This window comes from Misgurnus anguillicaudatus, chromosome 6 (assembly GCF_027580225.2).
Source record: "Misgurnus anguillicaudatus chromosome 6, ASM2758022v2, whole genome shotgun sequence".
In the NCBI taxonomy this organism is placed as follows: Eukaryota; Metazoa; Chordata; class Actinopteri; order Cypriniformes; family Cobitidae; genus Misgurnus; species Misgurnus anguillicaudatus.
The window spans coordinates 11,827,349-11,847,161 of record NC_073342.2 but is presented as its reverse complement, the minus strand read 5'-3'; the positions used below and the strand labels follow the sequence as shown (position 1 = coordinate 11,847,161).

The 19,813-nt window shown below is 40.4% G+C and overlaps 1 protein-coding gene across 1 annotated transcript; it reads left to right on the top strand.

Annotated features, from left to right (window-relative positions):
• Positions 1 to 283: 283 nt before the first annotated feature.
• Positions 284 to 18,464, top strand: ambra1b (autophagy/beclin-1 regulator 1b). Its single transcript, XM_055192225.2, has 19 exons — positions 284 to 577; positions 1,477 to 1,691; positions 2,752 to 2,810; positions 2,900 to 3,083; positions 3,420 to 3,592; positions 3,686 to 3,752; positions 4,040 to 5,484; positions 5,558 to 5,644; positions 5,845 to 6,027; positions 7,038 to 7,118; positions 7,779 to 7,879; positions 7,975 to 8,085; positions 8,837 to 9,025; positions 9,160 to 9,314; positions 9,399 to 9,538; positions 13,233 to 13,337; positions 13,436 to 13,635; positions 13,777 to 13,908; positions 15,454 to 18,464. The coding sequence occupies exons 2-19, from the start codon at positions 1,560 to 1,562 to the stop codon at positions 15,978 to 15,980; spliced, it is 4,071 nt and encodes a 1,356-aa protein (XP_055048200.2). The 5' UTR covers positions 284 to 577; positions 1,477 to 1,559; the 3' UTR covers positions 15,981 to 18,464.
• The last annotated feature ends 1,349 nt before the right edge of the window (positions 18,465 to 19,813 follow it).

The following is a 19,813-nucleotide window of genomic DNA, read 5'->3' as shown; positions in this document are numbered from 1 at the left end:
TATATATTGGTGAAAAATGTAAACATATTCCAAAATATATTTCAGAACTATATTTTTGGCCATTTTTTATTTTTTGACATATATTTAATGTTATTTATATATAACATATACGTTATTTATGGTTAACGATATATATTACAATTATTAAACTAATACACGTGACCGTAATAAATTATTTAACATCGCAGTCTGTTTAATAGTCAGATAATGTGTGTTTAAAAAATAAAATGCAAATTATTAAAATAATCTAAACTGATTCACTCTGCATTTGATTATCCGACCCAACTAAGCTCAATTGTATGTCAGCTCGATTGGTATGCCTGCCTACGCCGAGCTACCCACAAACCAGTTAGCTAGCATAATTTCTTCCAAAATCAGCCCGATATAATCTCTGGTTATCCTGATGACGGAAACGGTTTGATCAAGATTTTCTTCAAGGACATGGTTTTAACCTGCTCGAGGATTCGGATTATTCGGTTGTCAGTCCAGATCGCTTTATAGCAAACCAGCTCAGCTAACAAGCTAAGTGGCTAGAAGCGCCTTCGATGACATTTCAGTGAAAAACACAACGAAACAGGTATGTTAAACATCATAAAACGCAGTTTCGACACTGTGTAAACACAACAAAAGAATATTTGCGACTGTACGGCTCCTATAGTATAGTTTAAATGTGTGTGTGTGTGGAGAAGATAAACGCTTATGTCGAGTAAACGCTGGCTAGCAGAGTAGCTTCAATTCAGTTTCCATATTTGGGCGGGCACGGGAGTGAGTTATTGTTAGTTACACGATAAGAAAACACATCTAAGGTCTTTATTGATGCTGTTCGTGGTTATATTTTGCATTGTTTGGCTCATTGTTTCCTCAGCTGTCTGTTTTGATTTCGAGGAGATGGTGCTGATTTAAATGGCTCGTTTGTTTACATGGACCAGCGCATCGTATTGGCCTTTAAATCTCAAAAGCAAAATTACAGTCTTACTGCTATATGTTAACATATACAATATTGCCACATTCAAGTTTAAATTATGGTTTAACTTTATGGTGAAGCTCTGATGTCTAAAGGATGTACAGTGATGCGAGGGGGCCTCAGTTAAATAGAACAAATTGAACAAATAACAGGTTATCTTGAATCATCTTGCAGTTGAGCTGTCACTTTGACTATATACCTGTTTGTTATAAATACAAAGAATCATCACTGAACTATCAGCTATTTTTTGTGATTTATTTGTAAAATAATATAAATGTAATATCTTCAATATGTACTTTGTAAGGTCATGACAAAATCATTGATTGAACTCAAACTTTGATGCTCCTTTAGCCTGGATTTCACAGACAGGGATTTCACAATTATGTCATCATTGAAATGAATCTAGTATTACCTGTATTCAAACAGAACTTATTATTATTGATAGGCTTACTAGACTGATGAATGTACGGTTAAGATAGTTTGGTCTCAATTTGTGTGTCCATTGTCTTCAGTCTGCATGGCCTGTGAGCTGCTGAGTTAGTGTCCGGCCCGTGTTTGAGGAAGGCCGGCCGGGCCGCGGAGCCCAAAAGAGAAAATGTCAGCGCAGAACAGGAACTCTGTGCTGATTCTGTCGGGTCGAGAGCGAGGAGCTCGCGCGCTGGGCTCCCAGCGCCTCCTGCAGCAGCTTGTGGAGGACAGGACCCGCTGGATGAAATGGCAGAGTCAGGTTAGCAATTGTTATTTTCTTTATCTATGAAATATTAGGTCCTCTTGTAAATAAAACTTAAAATCCAGTGTTTTCATCAACGTCAAAGTTTCTAAAACAAGACTATGATTATTCATTTTTTTTTTACATTAAGAGATGTCAAGGTCTCTTATTGTGAAAACAGGCTGTGCCAGTGCAGACATTTTTAGGTTGGCAGTGCAATAATTAGTGCTGCCTCACGATTAGTCGCGACTAATCGTTTGCAGAATAGAAGTTTTTGTTTACATAATATATGTGGGTGTATAATAATTATGTATAAATACACATACACACATGCATGTATATAATTATATATAAATATAAACATGTATATACACATTCAAATGTTTCTTAATCTATATTATATATTAATATAAATATTTATAATAATTTCTTAAAATTATAAATTTATGTGTGTGTATTTATATAAACATAATTATTATACACAGTACACGCACATATATTATGTAAACAAAAACTTTTATTGTGCAAACGATTAGTCGCAACTAATCGAGAGGCAGCACTCAGGGCTCCAGACTAACTTTTTTCACTAGGAGCACAGTGGCCCCCAACTGAAAATTTTAGGGGCGCAATCAGAAAATTTAGGGGCACACACCGTAAATCAACATCCTAACCAAATATTCACATTTCTACTAATTTCCACTTTATAACTAATAAATGCGTTAACGATAGATGCAGAAAGTACAATGTGCTGTTTTCAAAATCAGTGTGACATCACTAAAAAAAGGTCAAATTTACTGGTCGCACATATGCGACTGGATGTAAAATTCAGTGGCACACTCTCAAATTTTGGTGGCAAAATGGAGCCCTGAAAAAATCTGGAGCCCTGAGCACTTTTATTTCAATAAAAATGTACATGTAATTAAAGAGTATTTACAATTAGTTTAAGAAATAGCCGTGGACCCTTGGAAGTTCATTTAGGACCTGTTGGGCCCTTGTTTAAAACCACTGCTGTAAAATTTCCAAAATATCGTGTCCACAAGTGTTTAAATAGGGTATATGTGTTTAATGATTTCTACAGAAGGTAGATCTGCCTGATAATCCACGATCAACCTTTCTCCTGGCCTTCAGCCCAGATAGGTAAAAATTATGCTTTGTCTCAAATAAATCGGTTAAATTTGTTACATTTCTCATTATTTTCTAATCCGGTCTTTACATCACTTTCTTAGGAATCTTGTGGCCTCAACCCATGTCAACCATAACATCTACATCACAGATGTGAAGACAGGAAAGTGCCTGCACTCCTTGGTGGGCCACAGGCGAACACCTTGGTGTGTGACCTTTCACCCCACCATCTCTGGCCTGGTGGCCTCCGGGTGCCTTGATGGAGAAGTTCGCATTTGGGATCTGCATGTGAGCAGCATTCTGGTTTCATGTTTTATATTTACATGTTTTCAATAAGCAAACGATTTTAACCAAACCGACTTGAGAGAGAAATGAGAGAGGATTTGAATTCTTGTCAATGAGCTAACAATATGTTTAGCATACAAAGTACTAGAGTTGATGAGCAACTTGAAAGTTAGGCTGTGTTAAATAGAGTTTAGATATTCGAAAGATCTTTAAACCTTCCCCTTTAGCAAACACACTTAACTGCATAGAGACTGCTTCCTGTTTGATTTCCAAACATAAAAATAGCAACCCATTGCTGTGGCTCTGTTACCATCAATAAATGTTGTAAATCATATTAAGGGTGGAAGTGAGAGCTGGTTTACGGAGAGTAACGTAGCCATCGCTTCACTGGCGTTTCACCCTACGGCTCAGCTTCTTCTCATCGCAACCAACAACGAGCTCCACTTCTGGGACTGGAGCCGTCCCGAACCGTTCGCCGTGGTCAAGACCGCCAGTGAGACTGAGCGAGTCCGGTAGGAAAGCTGTCCTGTTTGTTATGGCTTTGTGAAGTGTAAAATATTTTTTGCTCATAATAATATTAATGTCAATTCTCTTTTTGTTGCCAGGTTGGTACGGTTTGATCCTCTAGGTCATAATCTTTTGACAGCTATTGTGAACCCATCTAATCAGCAGGTGAGAAATGTCTCACAGTAGCTATGCTGTTGTTGTCTGGTAAAAAATATATATATATATTTTTTCCTCCCGGTCATTTAAAAATATATATATATTTTTTTTTCCTTTAATTTAAAATTTTTAATCTTATTTTGTGTAAAAATGGATTATGGCAATTGTTCAAGGTAGCCAAAGTGATGTGTGTACTGCACGTAGTGTTCATACTTTAAACTAGTGTGTAGTCAAAGAAGATCATTTTGTTTTGAAGTCTTCCTGTTGTTAACGAGATGATTTGTGTGTTTGTATAGAATGAAGATGATTCAGAGGTCCCAATGGACAGTATGGAGATGGCTCTGTTCCGCCAGCGTTCTCTTTTACGTTCCCCGCCTGTGCGCCGTACGCCCATCCTGCACAATTTTCTGCACATTTTGTCCTCCCGGTCATCAGGGGCTCAAGCTAGCGATCAGCCCCGGCCTGCCCCAGAGCCCCGTGAGCCACCCAGCATACCTCGGTTCCAGTACCCTGTGCGGGCGGAACCAGGCGACCGCCCTGGCTTACAGGGCTGCACGCAGCACTTAGGCCTGGGGTGCCTGTGCAGTCGTTGCGCCGCCTCTCGGAACTTACTAACGCAGAATACGACAACTCTCCAGCCTTCGGATTCTTCTCAACCGGGCCCCTCTGCCTTCACGCCCACCCCCGGTCAAAGCCGCACCTCCGCGGACCGACCCTCGGCTTTCAGCAGTGTGTTCAGTGCGACTGCAGGAAACTCTGCACATCGGAGTCTCCCTCCCCTTAGAACTATTGATCCCATTGGGTCACAGGTACCTGGGCCCCCAGAGGCCCCGGTGCGCCTCCCTGGGGCAGACTGGTCTGGTAGCCTGCTTAGCACAGGGCATGAACATACCTTAGGTGCAATTGGAGTCGAAAATGGAAGGGGTGTGGTGCCCCCTCCCAGAACTAGCTCCTCCTCAATGGATCTCCTCTCGTTGCGTAGGTTCCCAGACAGTTCCTCATCGTCACCCATATACACGTCGGCTACTGAGGGGCGTGGCCTAGTGCTGCCTGGCGCTGAGCCGAACCGGGGGCGAGCCAACGATGGCACGAGCAGCGGGCATCACCCCTTCTACGATACCACCCAGCGCAACAACCCTGCCTCCATAAGGAACGTCCTGCAGTGCAACCTGAGCCGTTACTTCATGGAGTACGAGCGCATGCAGGAGTTAGAGCGGCCGGGAGGCAGCCGAGAGGTCGTTGGCGGACCCGGACCCATGCAGGAGCTGCTAAACAGTAGCATGGACACTGAACGCCCGGGGCCATCTCATGGTAACTCATCCCACACTGGAAATGGAGGCCCGGTTGCCAGTCCCTCTCAAAACCACCCCAATCGCTGTCGTTCGTGCCACAACCTCCTAACCTTCAACCATGACACCCAGCGCTGGGAGCGTTCTGGCCAGACATCCTCATCGTCGTCCCAAGAAGGGCCGTCTTGGCCACTTTCAGTGCCTCCTTTTGAGGACCCTGGTCGGAGTGCACGAGTGGAAGCCCAACCTCCCGAAATGAGGCCCATGGAGCTCGGGGATGCCTCTTCTGGTGTACAGGGACAGCAGCCCATGGGTCTTGTGTACAATCAGGAGACGGGACAGTGGGAAAGTGTGTACCGGCAGCGGACGGCAAGCGCTCCGCCTGAGGCAGCGCCGGATGCCTTAAACCCAGAGGTGCCTGTGGATAACCCAGATGAGGACTCGCTTAGGAGGTGGGGAAAGGTGCCTTGTGAAAAAATCTTGCTGCGTTGTCGTACTTGTTATTTATGCTTTGTTCTGTTTCAGGAGGTTGTTGGAATCGTCGCTCTTTCCATTTTCGCGATATGATATGTCGGGGTCCAGAGATCATCCTATATACCCAGACCCTGCCAGGTACCCATTTCAGAAATGCATAAAAAACTTATCATGTTTTTCAGACTTTTAATGATATTAAAAAATATAGTAACATTGAAATGAAGTCACAGAGTCAAATTGAAGTTTAAATTGCCCTTCTTGGCACAAATCGCAAAATTAATCTAATCTTTGTAAATGTCAAATTTAACCTATTTCTTCCTGTTCCACGCTTGCTTCAGGTTGTCTCCAGCTGCATACTATGCTCAGAGGATGATCCAGTATCTGTCTCGGAGAGAAAGTATTCGCCAGCGATCCCTACAGAATCGCTTACGGACGCTGTCAACCTCTCAAGCTGACAGCCAGGCCAACAACCCATCCGCCGCACCACAAGAGGCCAGCGATGGGGACTATGAGGATATTGAGTGAGTTAACAAATACTGATAAATCGCGTTCATTCTGCTTGTGTAACTTTTTCACTGTGCGATTCCTATTGTTGCTGCATTATTTGTTGTATGAATTTGTTGTAATGCTGCAGTTCATGATAAAGGATTACTCAACTTTTATAAAAAAATCTGATAATTTACTCACCCCCATGTCATCCAAGATGTTTATGTCTTTCTTTGTTCAGTCGAGAAGAAATGAAGTTCTTTAGTGGACCTTAGCAGCTTCAAAGGGCTCTAAACAATTCCAAACGTGCCATAAGGGTCTTATCTAGCAAATAATTGTAATTTTAGCAAAAAAAGTGCTTTTTAACCACAACTTCTCATCTTGCACTGATGCGGCAGCGTGACCTTACGTATTACGCGATCACATTGAAATGTCACGCATGACGAATGCGAAACTATCGCTCCAGTGTTTACAAGACTGAAGAAAGAGGACTGTTCAGATGTTGCTGTATGTGAAATGATAATAATTGTTTGTTTGTTGTTTAAAATGGTCCGCAAATGTGTGTTTCCATATGTAATGCGTGACCTTTTGACGTGATTAGGTAATACATAAGGTCGCACTTGCGCGTCACATGGCTAGTGCAAGATGAGAAGTTGTGGTATAAGCACTTTTTTGTGTGAAAATGATGACAGTTTCACTAGATACGACCCTTATGCCTCGGTTGGGATCGTTTAGAGCCCTTTGAAGCTACATTAAAACTGTAAACCGTTGAGGTCCACTAAAGTCCAATATATGGAGAAAAATTCTGGAATGTTTTCCTCAAAAAACTTCATTTCTTTTTGACTGAACAAAGAACAACATAAACATCTTGGATGACATGGGGGTGAGTAAATTATCAGGATATTTTATGAAAGTGGAGTAATCCTTTAAAGACACAATTCAAAATAGCCATTAGGTCACATAGTAAAAAACATCTATTAAAGATCGCTATCATGTTTGAATTATGGGGTAATGTTTGACATTTTATTTTCCTTTTCAATCACAGGGAACCTGGAGACAGGACGAGACACAGAATGCCACGCAACGCTAGAATGTCTGCCCCCTCTCTCGGACGCTTCGTCCCTCGGTTAGTGAGACAATTTACTAAACGCCTCTTCACATTAAACCTGTTTTTTGTTCATGAATGTACATTATTGAAAATTGTGTTTTTTCTTGACTTAAAGACCCCTTTAAAAGTTTGTAAACAATGCAGCGTCTCCGGGTGGGTGGGGCTTAGCTGGAGGCAGAAGAGCCGCGGAGGCAATGTTGACAAGCGTAAGCTAGCAAGTTTTAGGAGAGATTTATTAAACAAGGATGCAGAAGAAGGTTCAGAACTGTATAGTCACTGATTCTGCGGGACCTTGACAGCTATTTTTGTAAATTAACTCTTGCGATTTTAACCAGGTTTTGGATATTTCCTAGGCAACATATGAATTACTTGCGGGTGGTTTGGGAAATTTTGTCAAGGCTTATTGTCTATGTAACCTATCGCTGGGATAACTATGATTAGCAATGTGGATTATTTTAAGAGACCATTCAAAGGATGGCACACACAACCAAAAGTGCTTTTCCTTTTATTCTGGCAGCCAAAAACACAACAAGAAAAAACCTCAAACTTGTAGCGCGCCTGCTATTAGTTCCTTCTTATTTTTTGCCTCCAGCTATAGCTTTGACATCACAGTGACGTAAGCGATTAAGGGGTCTATTAATGATCAACATTATCATTGATGTATATTTCTTTCTATAGGAGGTTTCTGTTACCAGAGTATCTGCCTTATGCCGGACTGTTTCATGAGAGGGGTCAGTCAGGGCTGGCTACTCACTCCTCTATTAACAGAGTATTAGCAGGTACAAACCTTTTTATTTTTGAACAGGTCAGATTGTTAAAGATGTTTCCACATTATGAGGAATGATATGAGACCACTTGTAATCTTCTGTTGCAGGTGCATCTATCGGCGATGGGCAGTCAGCTGTGGCCAGTAACATCGCCAACACCACATACAGGCTACAGTGGTGGGATTTCACCAAGTTTGATCTTCCAGAGATTAGCAATGGTACACAGTTACAAATACTGTTGGTCTTCAACTAGATACATCACGTTAACGTTAAAGGGCCAATATTATGCCCAGTTTTACAAGATGTAAGTCTCAGGTGTGCCTAGAATGTGTCTGTGAAGTTTCAGCTCAAAATACCCCACAGATCATTTATTATAGCATCTAGAAAATGCCCCGATTTGTGCAGGAGCAAAAAAGTGCATTTTTGATGTCTGTACCTTCAAATGCAAATGAGCTACTGCTTTTGGTATATAGCATTAGTGCTACAACGTGCTAACAAATATATTTAGAAAAGCTTTTGGATAAATTTAACCAGTCAGTCAGTGTCCGTGGGCGGGGCTTTGTTTGTATGACATCACATTAACAAGAGAATCATAACAATGTCTAATGAGACTGCTTTGGTTTAATGGGGGTTTAAAAGGGAGCATTGGATGGATGATTTTTTTTCATTGTAGGGTTGTTGTGTTCACTCGCTGCCAACACATGTTTATGTCCAAACACCTTGTAGAAGTGAATTTTGCATAAAATGGGCCCTTTAATGCATGTCATTTGCATGACTAGATTTTGATCTAGTTCATGGATGTCAAATTCTGCTACTGGAGGGCTGATATCTCTGCAAAGTTTTGCTCCAAACCTAATCGAACACACCTGATACAACTAAGCAAGGTCCTCTCCAGGACCACCCCTGATCTATCTTTGGTTAACATCTTTAATATAGACAGTTGAAATACATGCTTCCTGTATATTTCAGCTTCGGTCAACGTGCTGGTTCCTCACTGTAAGATCTACAACGATGCCAGCTGTGATATTTCAGCAGATGGGCAACTGTTAGCCGTCTTCATTCCCAGCAGCCAACGGGGTTTCGCTGACGAGGGCAATCTGGCCGTTTACTCCCTCGCACCTCATAACCTGGGAGAGATGCTCTACACCAAAAGATTCGGTCAGTTTCGAACACAATGGGGCTTATCCTGGTCCCAAACAAAAAATGCATGTTTGAGCCCTAATTTAAAAACATCTAAACTCTGTCTACATGTGTAACCTGAGTGCCATTTTGATTTTATTTGTTTTTAATAGGACCGAACGCAATCTCGGTGAGTCTTTCTCCCATGGGTTGCTACGTGATGGTAGGATTGGCCTCTCGGAGGATCCTGCTTCATCCCACCACTGACCACATGGTGGCGCAAGTGTTTCGCCTGCAGCAACCGCACGGAGGCGAGACATCCATTAGAGTAAGAAGAGCTCTGAGAAGAGGACTTTGTTTTTGGTGTTGTTTTTGTATGCGTCTCATTGCCTTTTCTTCTGGCATCCTGCAGATGATGTTTAATGTGGTATATCCCATGGCTCCAGACCAGAGGAGACACGTCAGTATTAACTCAGCCCGATGGCTTCCAGAACCAGGCATGGGATTGGCCTATGGAACCAACAAGGGAGACCTGGTCATCTGCAGGCCAGTGTAAGTAATCTTTAAATTAGAGCTGCAACAACTAATCGATAAAAATTGATTATGACATTCGTTGTCAACAAATTTCATTATCGATTAGTTGGTCTGTGACGTCCCATGCTCCCGCACCACCGTGGGCCAACATGTACTGAAGCTTAAAATTAGTTTATTAATCTGTGGCAAAATTCTCAGCACATCCCTGAAGACTAAATTAATTTTGTTAAAGAGCCAGTAAAATGCCAATTTTAAGCATCCTATTACTGTTTATAAGTCCTGGACAACAGGTTTAAATGCATGCAAGGTCAAAAACACTGTAATTTTCTCAAAATATAAATTTAAAATTACCCCATTTCTCAGAGATCCCAAACGATTTGTGTGAAGCCATTCAACGACCCAGTCTGCCTAAACCCCACCTTTTAGTAGCCTACTCTGCTCTGATTGGTCAACTGACAGAGTCTCCGCACAGACCACAGATCAGTGGCACAGACCAACAATAGTGCAACATGTATTGACCGAGTGCTAACATGATTTAATAAGAAGACATTATCGACATCAATACATATCATTCATCATTAATCCAAACAATAAAACGATGACAGAAACTAACATTTTACACTCATTTAAGCATTTATGTAAGCTAACCGGGTCATAGCAAAACCGTAAGTGAGCATGCGCTAGCCTCTTGCTAACAAGACTCTCTGAAAGTATATTAAGAGTTTAAACAACGACATCATTCATCATTAATCCAAGCAATAAAAACGACGATAGAAACTAACATTTTACACTCATTTAAGGATTGATGTAAGCTAACTGGGCCATAGCAAAACCTTAAAGGATAATTCCGGTATTTAACACTTTGAGTCTCATTTCTGGTTTGTTTTGGATGAACTACAGTGATGGACACAGACATTTTGACAATGGGTCGAGTCTTGACTTTTCGACTCATTTAGAAGCATCTCTTGACTGCTTCAAAATGGAAGTCAATGACCATGCACAAACATGTCATTAAAACAACACTTAACGTTCTTTTTCAAAACTGTACTACTCACAGAGTGGTTCGTGGTGTTCGTTGATGATTAAAAACAAATATATTGGCGCAATGTATGATTTCAATCCGTGTTATTTGCTATAGTGGAACTATTTTTTCAGATACCTCACAACCGCGTATATACTTCCACTCTATATTTGAGTCTGAAGCATGAATGAACGTAGTCCAACAAACTGTAATAAAACGGTAGCATACTTTCAAAATCAAGTTTATTTTTAACACTTACACCATCCAATATGTTTTTTTCATCAGCAGAACAATAAAGAAGATATTTTGCAGAAACCCCAGTGCTCCGCCATGCAAGTCAACAGATCCGCACACTTTAAGAGCTAAAGCATATATATCCAATACAACAGTAATCCCCCATAACTCCGTGTGACATATTGACATCTTGTGAAGCAAATCAATCAGTTTTTGCAAGAAACTGAACGTTATTTACAACACTATTAGCGTAAATGCCAAAGCAGGAAGCGCGCTTTACGTTCAAGGCGATCTCTTCCACACTGGTGCCGTTTGGTGGCTGTTGGCTATGGATGTTGGTCTGTCTGCACCACCTATAGAGCGGGAGCGTGAAGCGCACTTCCTGCTTGGCAAAAGCTCTGCATTAACGCTGTAAAATATTTATATATTCGAATCTCAAAACTGAAAATCGAATGTCAACCCACGGAACTAATATTCTTATATTCTGGTCCAGCCCTACAAATATGGGAAAAAATTCTTCTGAGAGAAACCGAGCGAAAAAACTACAACCTCATGTAAACAAACAGGCCCTTTTCTGTTTCCGGCGGCGGCGGAGTGATATATCAGCGAGCAAACAGTCTTCCAAGAGAAGTCAATGGAATTTTACAAAATGCCAAATAAAACACGACAGAAACTGTATTTCGCTACACAACTTGTTTTTAATCATCATCAACGAACGCCGCGGGCCACTCGGTGAGTGGCGCAGTTTTGGAGATGAGCGTTGAGTGTTGTTTTGGTGACGTGTTTGTGCATGGCCATTGGCTTCCGTTCTGGGGCAGTCGAGAGACGCTTCTAAACGAGTCAAAAACTCAAGACACGACCCATTGTCAAAATGTATGTGTCCATCACTGTAGTTCATCCAAAACAAACCAGAAATGAGACTCAAAGTGTTAAATACCGGAATTATCCTTTAAGTGCAGCATGCATTGGCCGCTTGCTAACGTGACTCTCTGACAATATATTAAGAGTTTAAAAAGCAACATCAAAACACATCATTCATCATTAGTCCAGGTTATAAACACGACAACAGACATTAACATTTTTACACTCATTTAAACATATAGCTATAATCATACCTACAGGTTGTGGTTAGGAGACGCATGTTGTTCCAAATAAAGTGGGTAATGAACCATCTTTCATTGCCAAACGTCTAGTAAATCTCTCCGTGAAAAAGTATTTTTAACCACTGATTCTTCATATATCTTCATCCATTGGTAGTAAAACAACACAAACTGAAAACACAGTGTGATATATTTACACACTAACTAGCTGTGGGCAGGTCATAGTTTTCGTTTCTCCCGGGCAAGGCTGTAGGCGGAGATTATTATGCAAAGTGTTGGTATTACGTGGATAAAGTCAGGCAGGAGATTCAATCCATATGACGACTCTTTCAGCGGTTCAGAGTCGTCTCCCTACTTTAGAAGCCAATAACTTTATTAATCGTGTACTTTTTGGTTCAACTACTTTGCACATTGTATACAATGATGAACAGCTATACAATGATGGACAGCTACATGACACACTGCAATACAGGTCATTTTCGATTTTGGATCTGTGTGGCTCTTTAATTGATATTTTGACATTTTTGATGTTTTATATTAGCTGCACAAACTTTTTTTATTTAAGGCTTAAATTATCTAAATCAAAAATATTATATTAGTAAAACTCTGTGGTAGTGTGTGGCTTTTGCACTTTTAAAAGTACAATTCTACACATGAATACCCTAATTTAGTGCCTTATTAAGCTATAACATGTGAAAAAATCTAATTAAGTAAATATTTATATTTTATCCGATTAGTCGATTAATCGAAAAAATAATCGACCGATTAATTGATTATTAAAATATTTGTTAGTTGCAGCCCTACTTTAAATAATCATATGTAATGTAGATGTATGTAAATAAACCCTGTCATGTTAAGTTTGGGATAGACTCTTTTATTAGATTAGCAACTTCATCAGAGGCAGGAAGGCATGAAGCATTTATTGCGTTTTAACAAAGTTAAAAGCCACATTCGTGGCTTATCGCTTTTGAGGAGTTCTCCTCTTTAACTGATGAGTTTCTAATAAGATCGCAGCCCACGTCGACAGTATAATATTTTGCATTTGTATTATGAATTTGGTGGATGCTTTTTATCCAAAGTGTTTTACAGTGCATTCAAGCTATACATTTTATCAGTATGTGTGATTCACAACCATTTAAGCCAGAGGATCTAAAAAACAACCAAAAATAGCTTTGCTGGTTTAAAGAGATACTCCAGCCTCATATCAAAATGACCCCATGATTTACTCGCACACGTCCATCGTCTTTCATTTATTATAGTACATGTCCTTTAACAACAGCATGTCTCTCTTATCAATCCGCATTCAGGATGATCAAGGTCCTGATGCGAGTGTCTCATCTCATCTTTTCATTCACAGTGATTTCCGCAGCGATGGGGACACTTCATCCGATCTGAATACGGATACGCTCTTTACCATCAACAGCAACGGCAGCAGTCGGACACGTGGAGTGGAACGCCCAGGGTCAGAAACTATGTTGAAGTTGTTTGTCATAACAAAGCACACGGCATTTGCTGTATTACTAACAGATCAAATATGCTCACCCGCACTTTTACTCATAGGACCAGCAGGTCCGGCTGGCGGTTCGACCGGGACATGGGCCTAATGAACGCTATCGGCCTGCAGCCACGTCAGCCCGCGCCTTCTGTGACCTCACAGGGGACGCAGACGCCGGTGGTGCGGCTGCAGAATGCCGAAACGCAGACAGAAAGAGACCTCCCTTCAACAAGCACCTTACAGAACCCACACACGTCCAGACACAGTAAGACATTTATGCATTTTACAGGCGAACATGGTGAATTACGTTTTATCAGTATGTGGGTTAGAACACATGACCTTTTGCGCTGCTAATGCAATGCAAATATATATATACTTACACCTCTCATATGTTTTACTCTTTCAGTGGTTCAGACTGCCAGCACCAGCACGGACAGACACACACACCTCGAATCAACCCACACACTTTCACACACAGCCGTTCAAGCATCAGCCACAGATGGATCACTGAACCGGACCGGTTTACCCAGCACATATGGTAACTGCTGTCTCTCATACCCCACCCTTACTGGTGGCGGGGGGTGTAGATGGAGTGAGATTGATTGAAGTTACCTATTAGAGATCTGTGTTGTGTCTTACTGGGGGCTTTAGACCGATATTACTGTCTCAGGTGCTTTATTACTGCCTCTCTAATTTAATCTGAGCTTTAGTTCACAGATATAATGAGTCCCTGTGTGCATGCATGAAACACAAATAGGTGATATTGTTTATTTGGTGTTGACTAAAGCAAAAAATATTATTATTAATAATAATAATAATAATAATATTATCATTATTGCTCAAATGTAAGGTTAAGAATGAGAAAAATCCCTAATGTTGTATATTAAAATTAGGAGCGTAATGTTTGTGCTATGGAGAGGAATTATTTGAACAGTTGTTAAAGGTGCATTCTGTAATTTTTTTTGAAGGATCTCTTTACAGAAATGCAATTTAATATACATAACTATATTATTAGTGGTGTATAAAGACATTACATAATGAACAGTATTGGTTTTATTACTTTCAAATGAGCCGTTTTTATCTACAAACACCACATGTCCCCTTACATGGAAGTCGCCGTCATGTTTCTACAGTAGCCCTAAAAGGACAAACTGATCTATAGAGCGCATTTTGTCACTATGTTGTCTCTGATGACGTGTTTGTCCTGTGTTTGTACTTCTCTATGTGCTTGGAAAGGGAGGGCTGAGATGTGTACTGAGACAGTGGTTGCAGTTCACAACCTCACCACTAGATGATGCTAAAAATCTACACCTTTTAAAGGAATCGTTTAGCCAAAAACTAAAACTTAGTCATTATTTACTCTCACCCTAATGTTGCTTGATCACCAAAAGTCTTTCTTTCTTGTTCTTTTTTTAAGTGTTGATTTAGGTTTTTTGGTTACAGGGGGAGTGGATGGTGACCGCCATTACAAGCTTTGAAATGACCCAAAATTGTTAAACAATTTAACTCCTTTTTATTCGTGCCGTATATTTTAAGTTTCCTAAGACATACAAAGGGGAAAAATACAATTATTTGGTGAAAGTCTTAACCGGTGTCTCTCTTTCATTGCACTTTTTTTTAGGCAGTTTGAGGATGCTTACTTTTAAATAATGTGTAACAACAGTGATATCCAAGAAAGTAGAGGAGAAAATGTCTTCAGGAAACTTAAAATATAACGATAACTTGTTTGTCCTGTGTCGGCCACCGTTGCTTCTCATTGCGTTTCGAAATTGAGGTTGGTTGCAATTCGCCACTAATAAAACCCACACCTTTAAAAAAATCTGCATTTGGATTCTAAAGAACAAAAAAAGTTATTGGGGGTTCAAACACTACATAAAAGTGAGTAAATAGTGACACAGTTATCCCTTTAAGTACAGGTGCACAACTCCAATCTCCAAAAAGCTTTTATAAAAGGGGTCTTCAAACCAGAATGTCAAAGGAAGAACTCATTTTACTTGGTCACAAGCACTTTTCGAATCTCCTAAATCACCTAGTTATTTGGTAAAAGTGATTCATTTCTTCTCTTGATTCATGTTTATCTTAGGGGAATCATCAGCTGAGTCTGGCACAGGTGAGGACGCACTTTCTCGTATCCGCCGCCTAATGGCGGAGGGCGGAATGACGGCCGTGGTCCAGCGGGAACGCAGCACTACCATGGCCTCAATGGGTGGCTTCGGGAACAATATCGTGGTCAGCCATCGGATTCACCGCGGTTCACAGACCTCCGTTAGGACGACTCAGGCTGGAAACCCCACCTTGGAAAGTGGTGTCTCCTCCGCTGCCCTTTTTCGCACTGAACCCTCTGCAGACTCTCTAGAAGCTCCCGGTCCATCGGGGTCTGGCGGTCCCACTCTTCCGCCACAGTTTACAGCTCGTTCCGGCGCCGCTGAAGCGTCACCTATGGTTGAGGCGGACTTGTTCGGGGGCCGTCAAAACGATGAGCCCCAACGTTATTCACACTCTAGCCGCTTGAACGTGTCCAACCATAGCAACAACAACAATAATGACCGTAGCAACAGCTACAGTGAAAGCAGGAGCCGGGATTACCCTGATGATCTGTATGGCAGATAGTCTTACGTCAGGCGGACGTAAAGGCGATGTTTTGGTCTGCATGGTGCTTGGGCATGCCGGGCACTTTGTCAGAGTACCCTAAGTTACAATGACCGAGCTTTTGAGGGCGGAACCACTTAACTTCTCGCCTCTCTTCTGACTCCTCTCACTTTGGCCTTATTTGGGAAAGAATGAGTGCCAAGCATTTCATGCCGTCTCTTCGGAGACGTCACCCTCTCAGCTCAGACTCTCTTTGGGGAAGCATCGTTGTTGCACTTGCGCGTCGCACCTAAGTTATAATTCGTACTTCCCTTCAGGGTTGAGTCTCGGACATTTCATCATTCCAAGCGAGAAAGGGCGTCATACTTGAATTGTTATTCCCAAACACGGTTTGCTCAAGTCGTCATCTTCATCAGCCAATCGAAGTGCCAGTTGAGGTTGTGGGCGTGTGGATCCTTCGCAGCATCCAGTGCCCGAGGGGTTTTTGTTTTTTTAGGACATTTTGGTGTGAGAAACATGGCCGACTGACTTTCCTCACAGGTTAACACTAACTTTAAGCTATCTTCACAGAATCCTGTATTGACTTTTTGGTTCAAATCGAGAGTCATGCTGATTTTAGTTATTTGTGTTTGATAATGTGACTTCCACAAAACAGTGTTCGAGTCATACGGTTGCGTTACGTCTGGAACAATGAATCTCTCAGACTAAAAACACTTATGTGTGTGCGTGCGTGTGTGTGCGTCCCCTTAACTTCCAAATTGCGAGTTTTATGATGTTTTTTAATTTGAATTTATTTATCTGCGGTTTGAAAAATGCATTGTTGAAAGCATGTTGTCTTTAATCATCTATTGGGTTACAAAAGCGGTTCTAGAACCTTCACTGTGCTTCGTATCTCTCATATCTGCATGTGTGTGCAATTCCAGAGCTTTTATATGAAGAGGTGTGGCTAAATGTGCAGGGCGGGGCATACGCCAATTAGCATGTAGGCTGTAGACACACATGTGCGTTACAAAAGTGTAATTTGGGTGCGTGTGAAGCGTCAAGTAATTACCTGTAATTTTATGCAAAATGCATAATCATGCAGACTGTGTAGTAAATGTAAGGCCATTTTATTCATTTGCACCATGTTTTTCTATTTAAATCATTTCCAGAACAATTTATTTGCAGAATTACTTCATTCATACGGTGCAGTTCGTTCCCCGAGGCATTTCCACCAATCACAGCAGGCCACTCGCATCATGTTTCCAATCGATTGCACTAAAACCCTTTATTCTTTCAAAACTGCACCAAAAATCATATTACAGTAAACTTAACCAGATAATTGTAGATAACAACACTTGAATAATCTATATAGTTTATTTTTCAGATGGGCATTGTGGAAAGATTCGGCACTATATGCTCATACCGCAGGTCTATAAAACACGCACAGCGCCGAGTCACTGATATTGTCCGTATGCGTTCACGTGTGCATGTCTGTGTGTCTGTCTACAGAGTTTTATTATAAATAAATGTAGCGTTGTAAATGTAGAAATGGTAAATCGAGAAAAAAACTTGAAATCATATTTCGGCGTGTTTTGAGCTTCTTTGTGTTTGTTGAGATCACGCGTACGATCGGTCAGCTCATTGCATAACGTAACAAGCATTAACAGACCTTTAGTTAACATGCTTTCATTAGTGTCGAAGACTACATTTTATTTCTGGAACATTAATTATTTTAGCTGCTTGGCTTGAATTTGTAACTTTTTGTAAAAAAAGAAAGTAAAAAAAACGTGCCCTATATATATATGAATGGTTTGTCGGTGACACTTTTGAACGGTTGCGGATGCATTTTAGTTGGATTGTGAGGATTGTCTAACAAGCAATGGCAGCTGAGGAAGCTTTAGGTGGAAGTTTTGTTTCTTCTTCACGAGCTCTTTTGAATGCTGAGTGTTTAGTTGATGTAGGAGTGTCTTACTAATGGTGCTTTTCTGTTTCGATATTTATTATATGCTTTGTGAGAACGATTGATGCAATCATGATTTTAAACAATGCCTTTTTACTCATGAACTTACTTCATCGTAATAAAATTTAAACAAGTGCACCTCACATTTGGATATCATCTTCACTTATGTTTGACCGTATGCACACTTTTATTTTCGGAGGTTTATTCAGGATTTTAGTTTAGGCCTAACGTCATGGTCAAAGACATCAGAAGCTGAAGAAAGGCAAAAAAAAAAACATTTTAAAAACTGTAATTGTGTTCTTGTTGGCTGTGTGGTTATGTGTGTCTTTTCACTGCTGGATCGGTAACTAAACAGAAGTCACGATGATGAAAAAGACTAGAATTTGACTTCCTCTTCTGCCCAGAAATGAGGGATGTCTTGTATTGACTTATAAATGTGTAGTTGCTCTTATATGTAGTGAAAATGAGGATTAGGTGTTGGAAAAGACGATTGTGTGGGACACCAAAGATCCTGTGGTAATGATGATTATGAGAGTTTTAATAAAATGGGAATATGGAAATAACTAGATGTGTTCTTGAGTTATTGTTTTTTTATTGTCATTAAATACCCCATTGCTAAAGTGCTAAAATCACATACATTGTGAAGTATTTTGATTTAATTTTAATCTTCGTCCTTCTTTAGTCAATATTAAAGATATTAAGGTTATATTTTCACACAATGTTCTTTACATCATGTAGGATGATTTTATGTAGAAAACAGTACATCACAAAAAATGACTATAGCTGTGTGTTAAAGTATGCATTAAAAAAATCTGTTAAATTGTTCTCTGATATATACATAGAAGGTATGTGGCTTTATTAAAGGATTAGTCAATTTTCTTAAAAAAATCCAGATAATTTACTCACCACCATGTCATCCAAAATGTTGATGTCTTTCTTTGTTTGGTCAAGAAGAAATTGTTTTTTGAGGAAAACGTTCCAGGATTTTTCTCATTTGAATGGACTTTAATGGACACCAACACGTAGCACTTAAAGGATTATTCAATTTTCCTAAAATCCATTTTCTTAAAAAAAAATCCAGATAATTTATTCACCGCCATGTCATCCAAAATGTTGATGTCTTTCTTTGTTCAGTCGAGGGGAAATTGTTTTTTGGGTAGAACATTCCAGGATTTTTCTCATTTTAATGGACCCCAACACGTAACAGTTTTAATGGAGTTTAAAATTGCAGTCTCAAAGGACTCTAAACGATCTCAAACGAGGCATAAGGGTCTTATCTAGTGAAATGATTTTCATTTTTGGCAAGAAAAATAAAAAATATGCACTTTTAAAGCACAACTTCTCGTCTATCTCCGGTCGTGTGACGCACCAGCGCAACCCCACGCAATACGTCATCACGCCGAAAGGTCACGGATGACGTATCGAAACTACGCCCCAGTGTTTACAAGTGTGGAGAAAGCGGAACGTTCAGACGTTGTTGTATGTGGAATGATACTTAATGTCTTTGTGGCAGTTCATTGTTTAAAATGGTCCGCAAATGTGCGTTTCATATATGTAACACGTGACCTTTCCACGGCATTACACAATTACGTGAAGTCGCGCTGGCGCATCACAGGACCGGAGATAGACGAGAAGTTGTGGTTTAAAAGTGCATATTTTTATTTTCTTGTTAAAAATGACAATCGTTTCGCTAGATAAGACCCTTATGCATTGTTTGGGATTGTTTAGAGTCCTTTAAAACTGTTAAGTGTTGGTGTCCATTAAAGTCCATTTAAATGAGAAAAATCCTGGAATGTTTTCCTCAAAAACTGTCCATTTTAAAAAATGTCCATTTACAACCGTAGAATTTGCCTTTAGAATTAAATGGTCTATTATTACCTTCTTTGAAAGCGTCTTGAATAATAATGTTGAG

Coding starts and splice junctions, on each gene's coding strand:
- ambra1b (XM_055192225.2), top strand. CDS start 1,560: ATGTCAGCGCAGAACAGGAACTCTGTGCTGATTCTGTCGGGTCGAGAG. Junction 1,692..2,751: donor GGATGAAATGGCAGAGTCAG/GTTAGCAATTGT, acceptor TGATTTCTACAG/AAGGTAGATCTGCCTGATAA. Junction 13,636..13,776: donor CCCACACACGTCCAGACACA/GTAAGACATTTA, acceptor TTACTCTTTCAG/TGGTTCAGACTGCCAGCACC.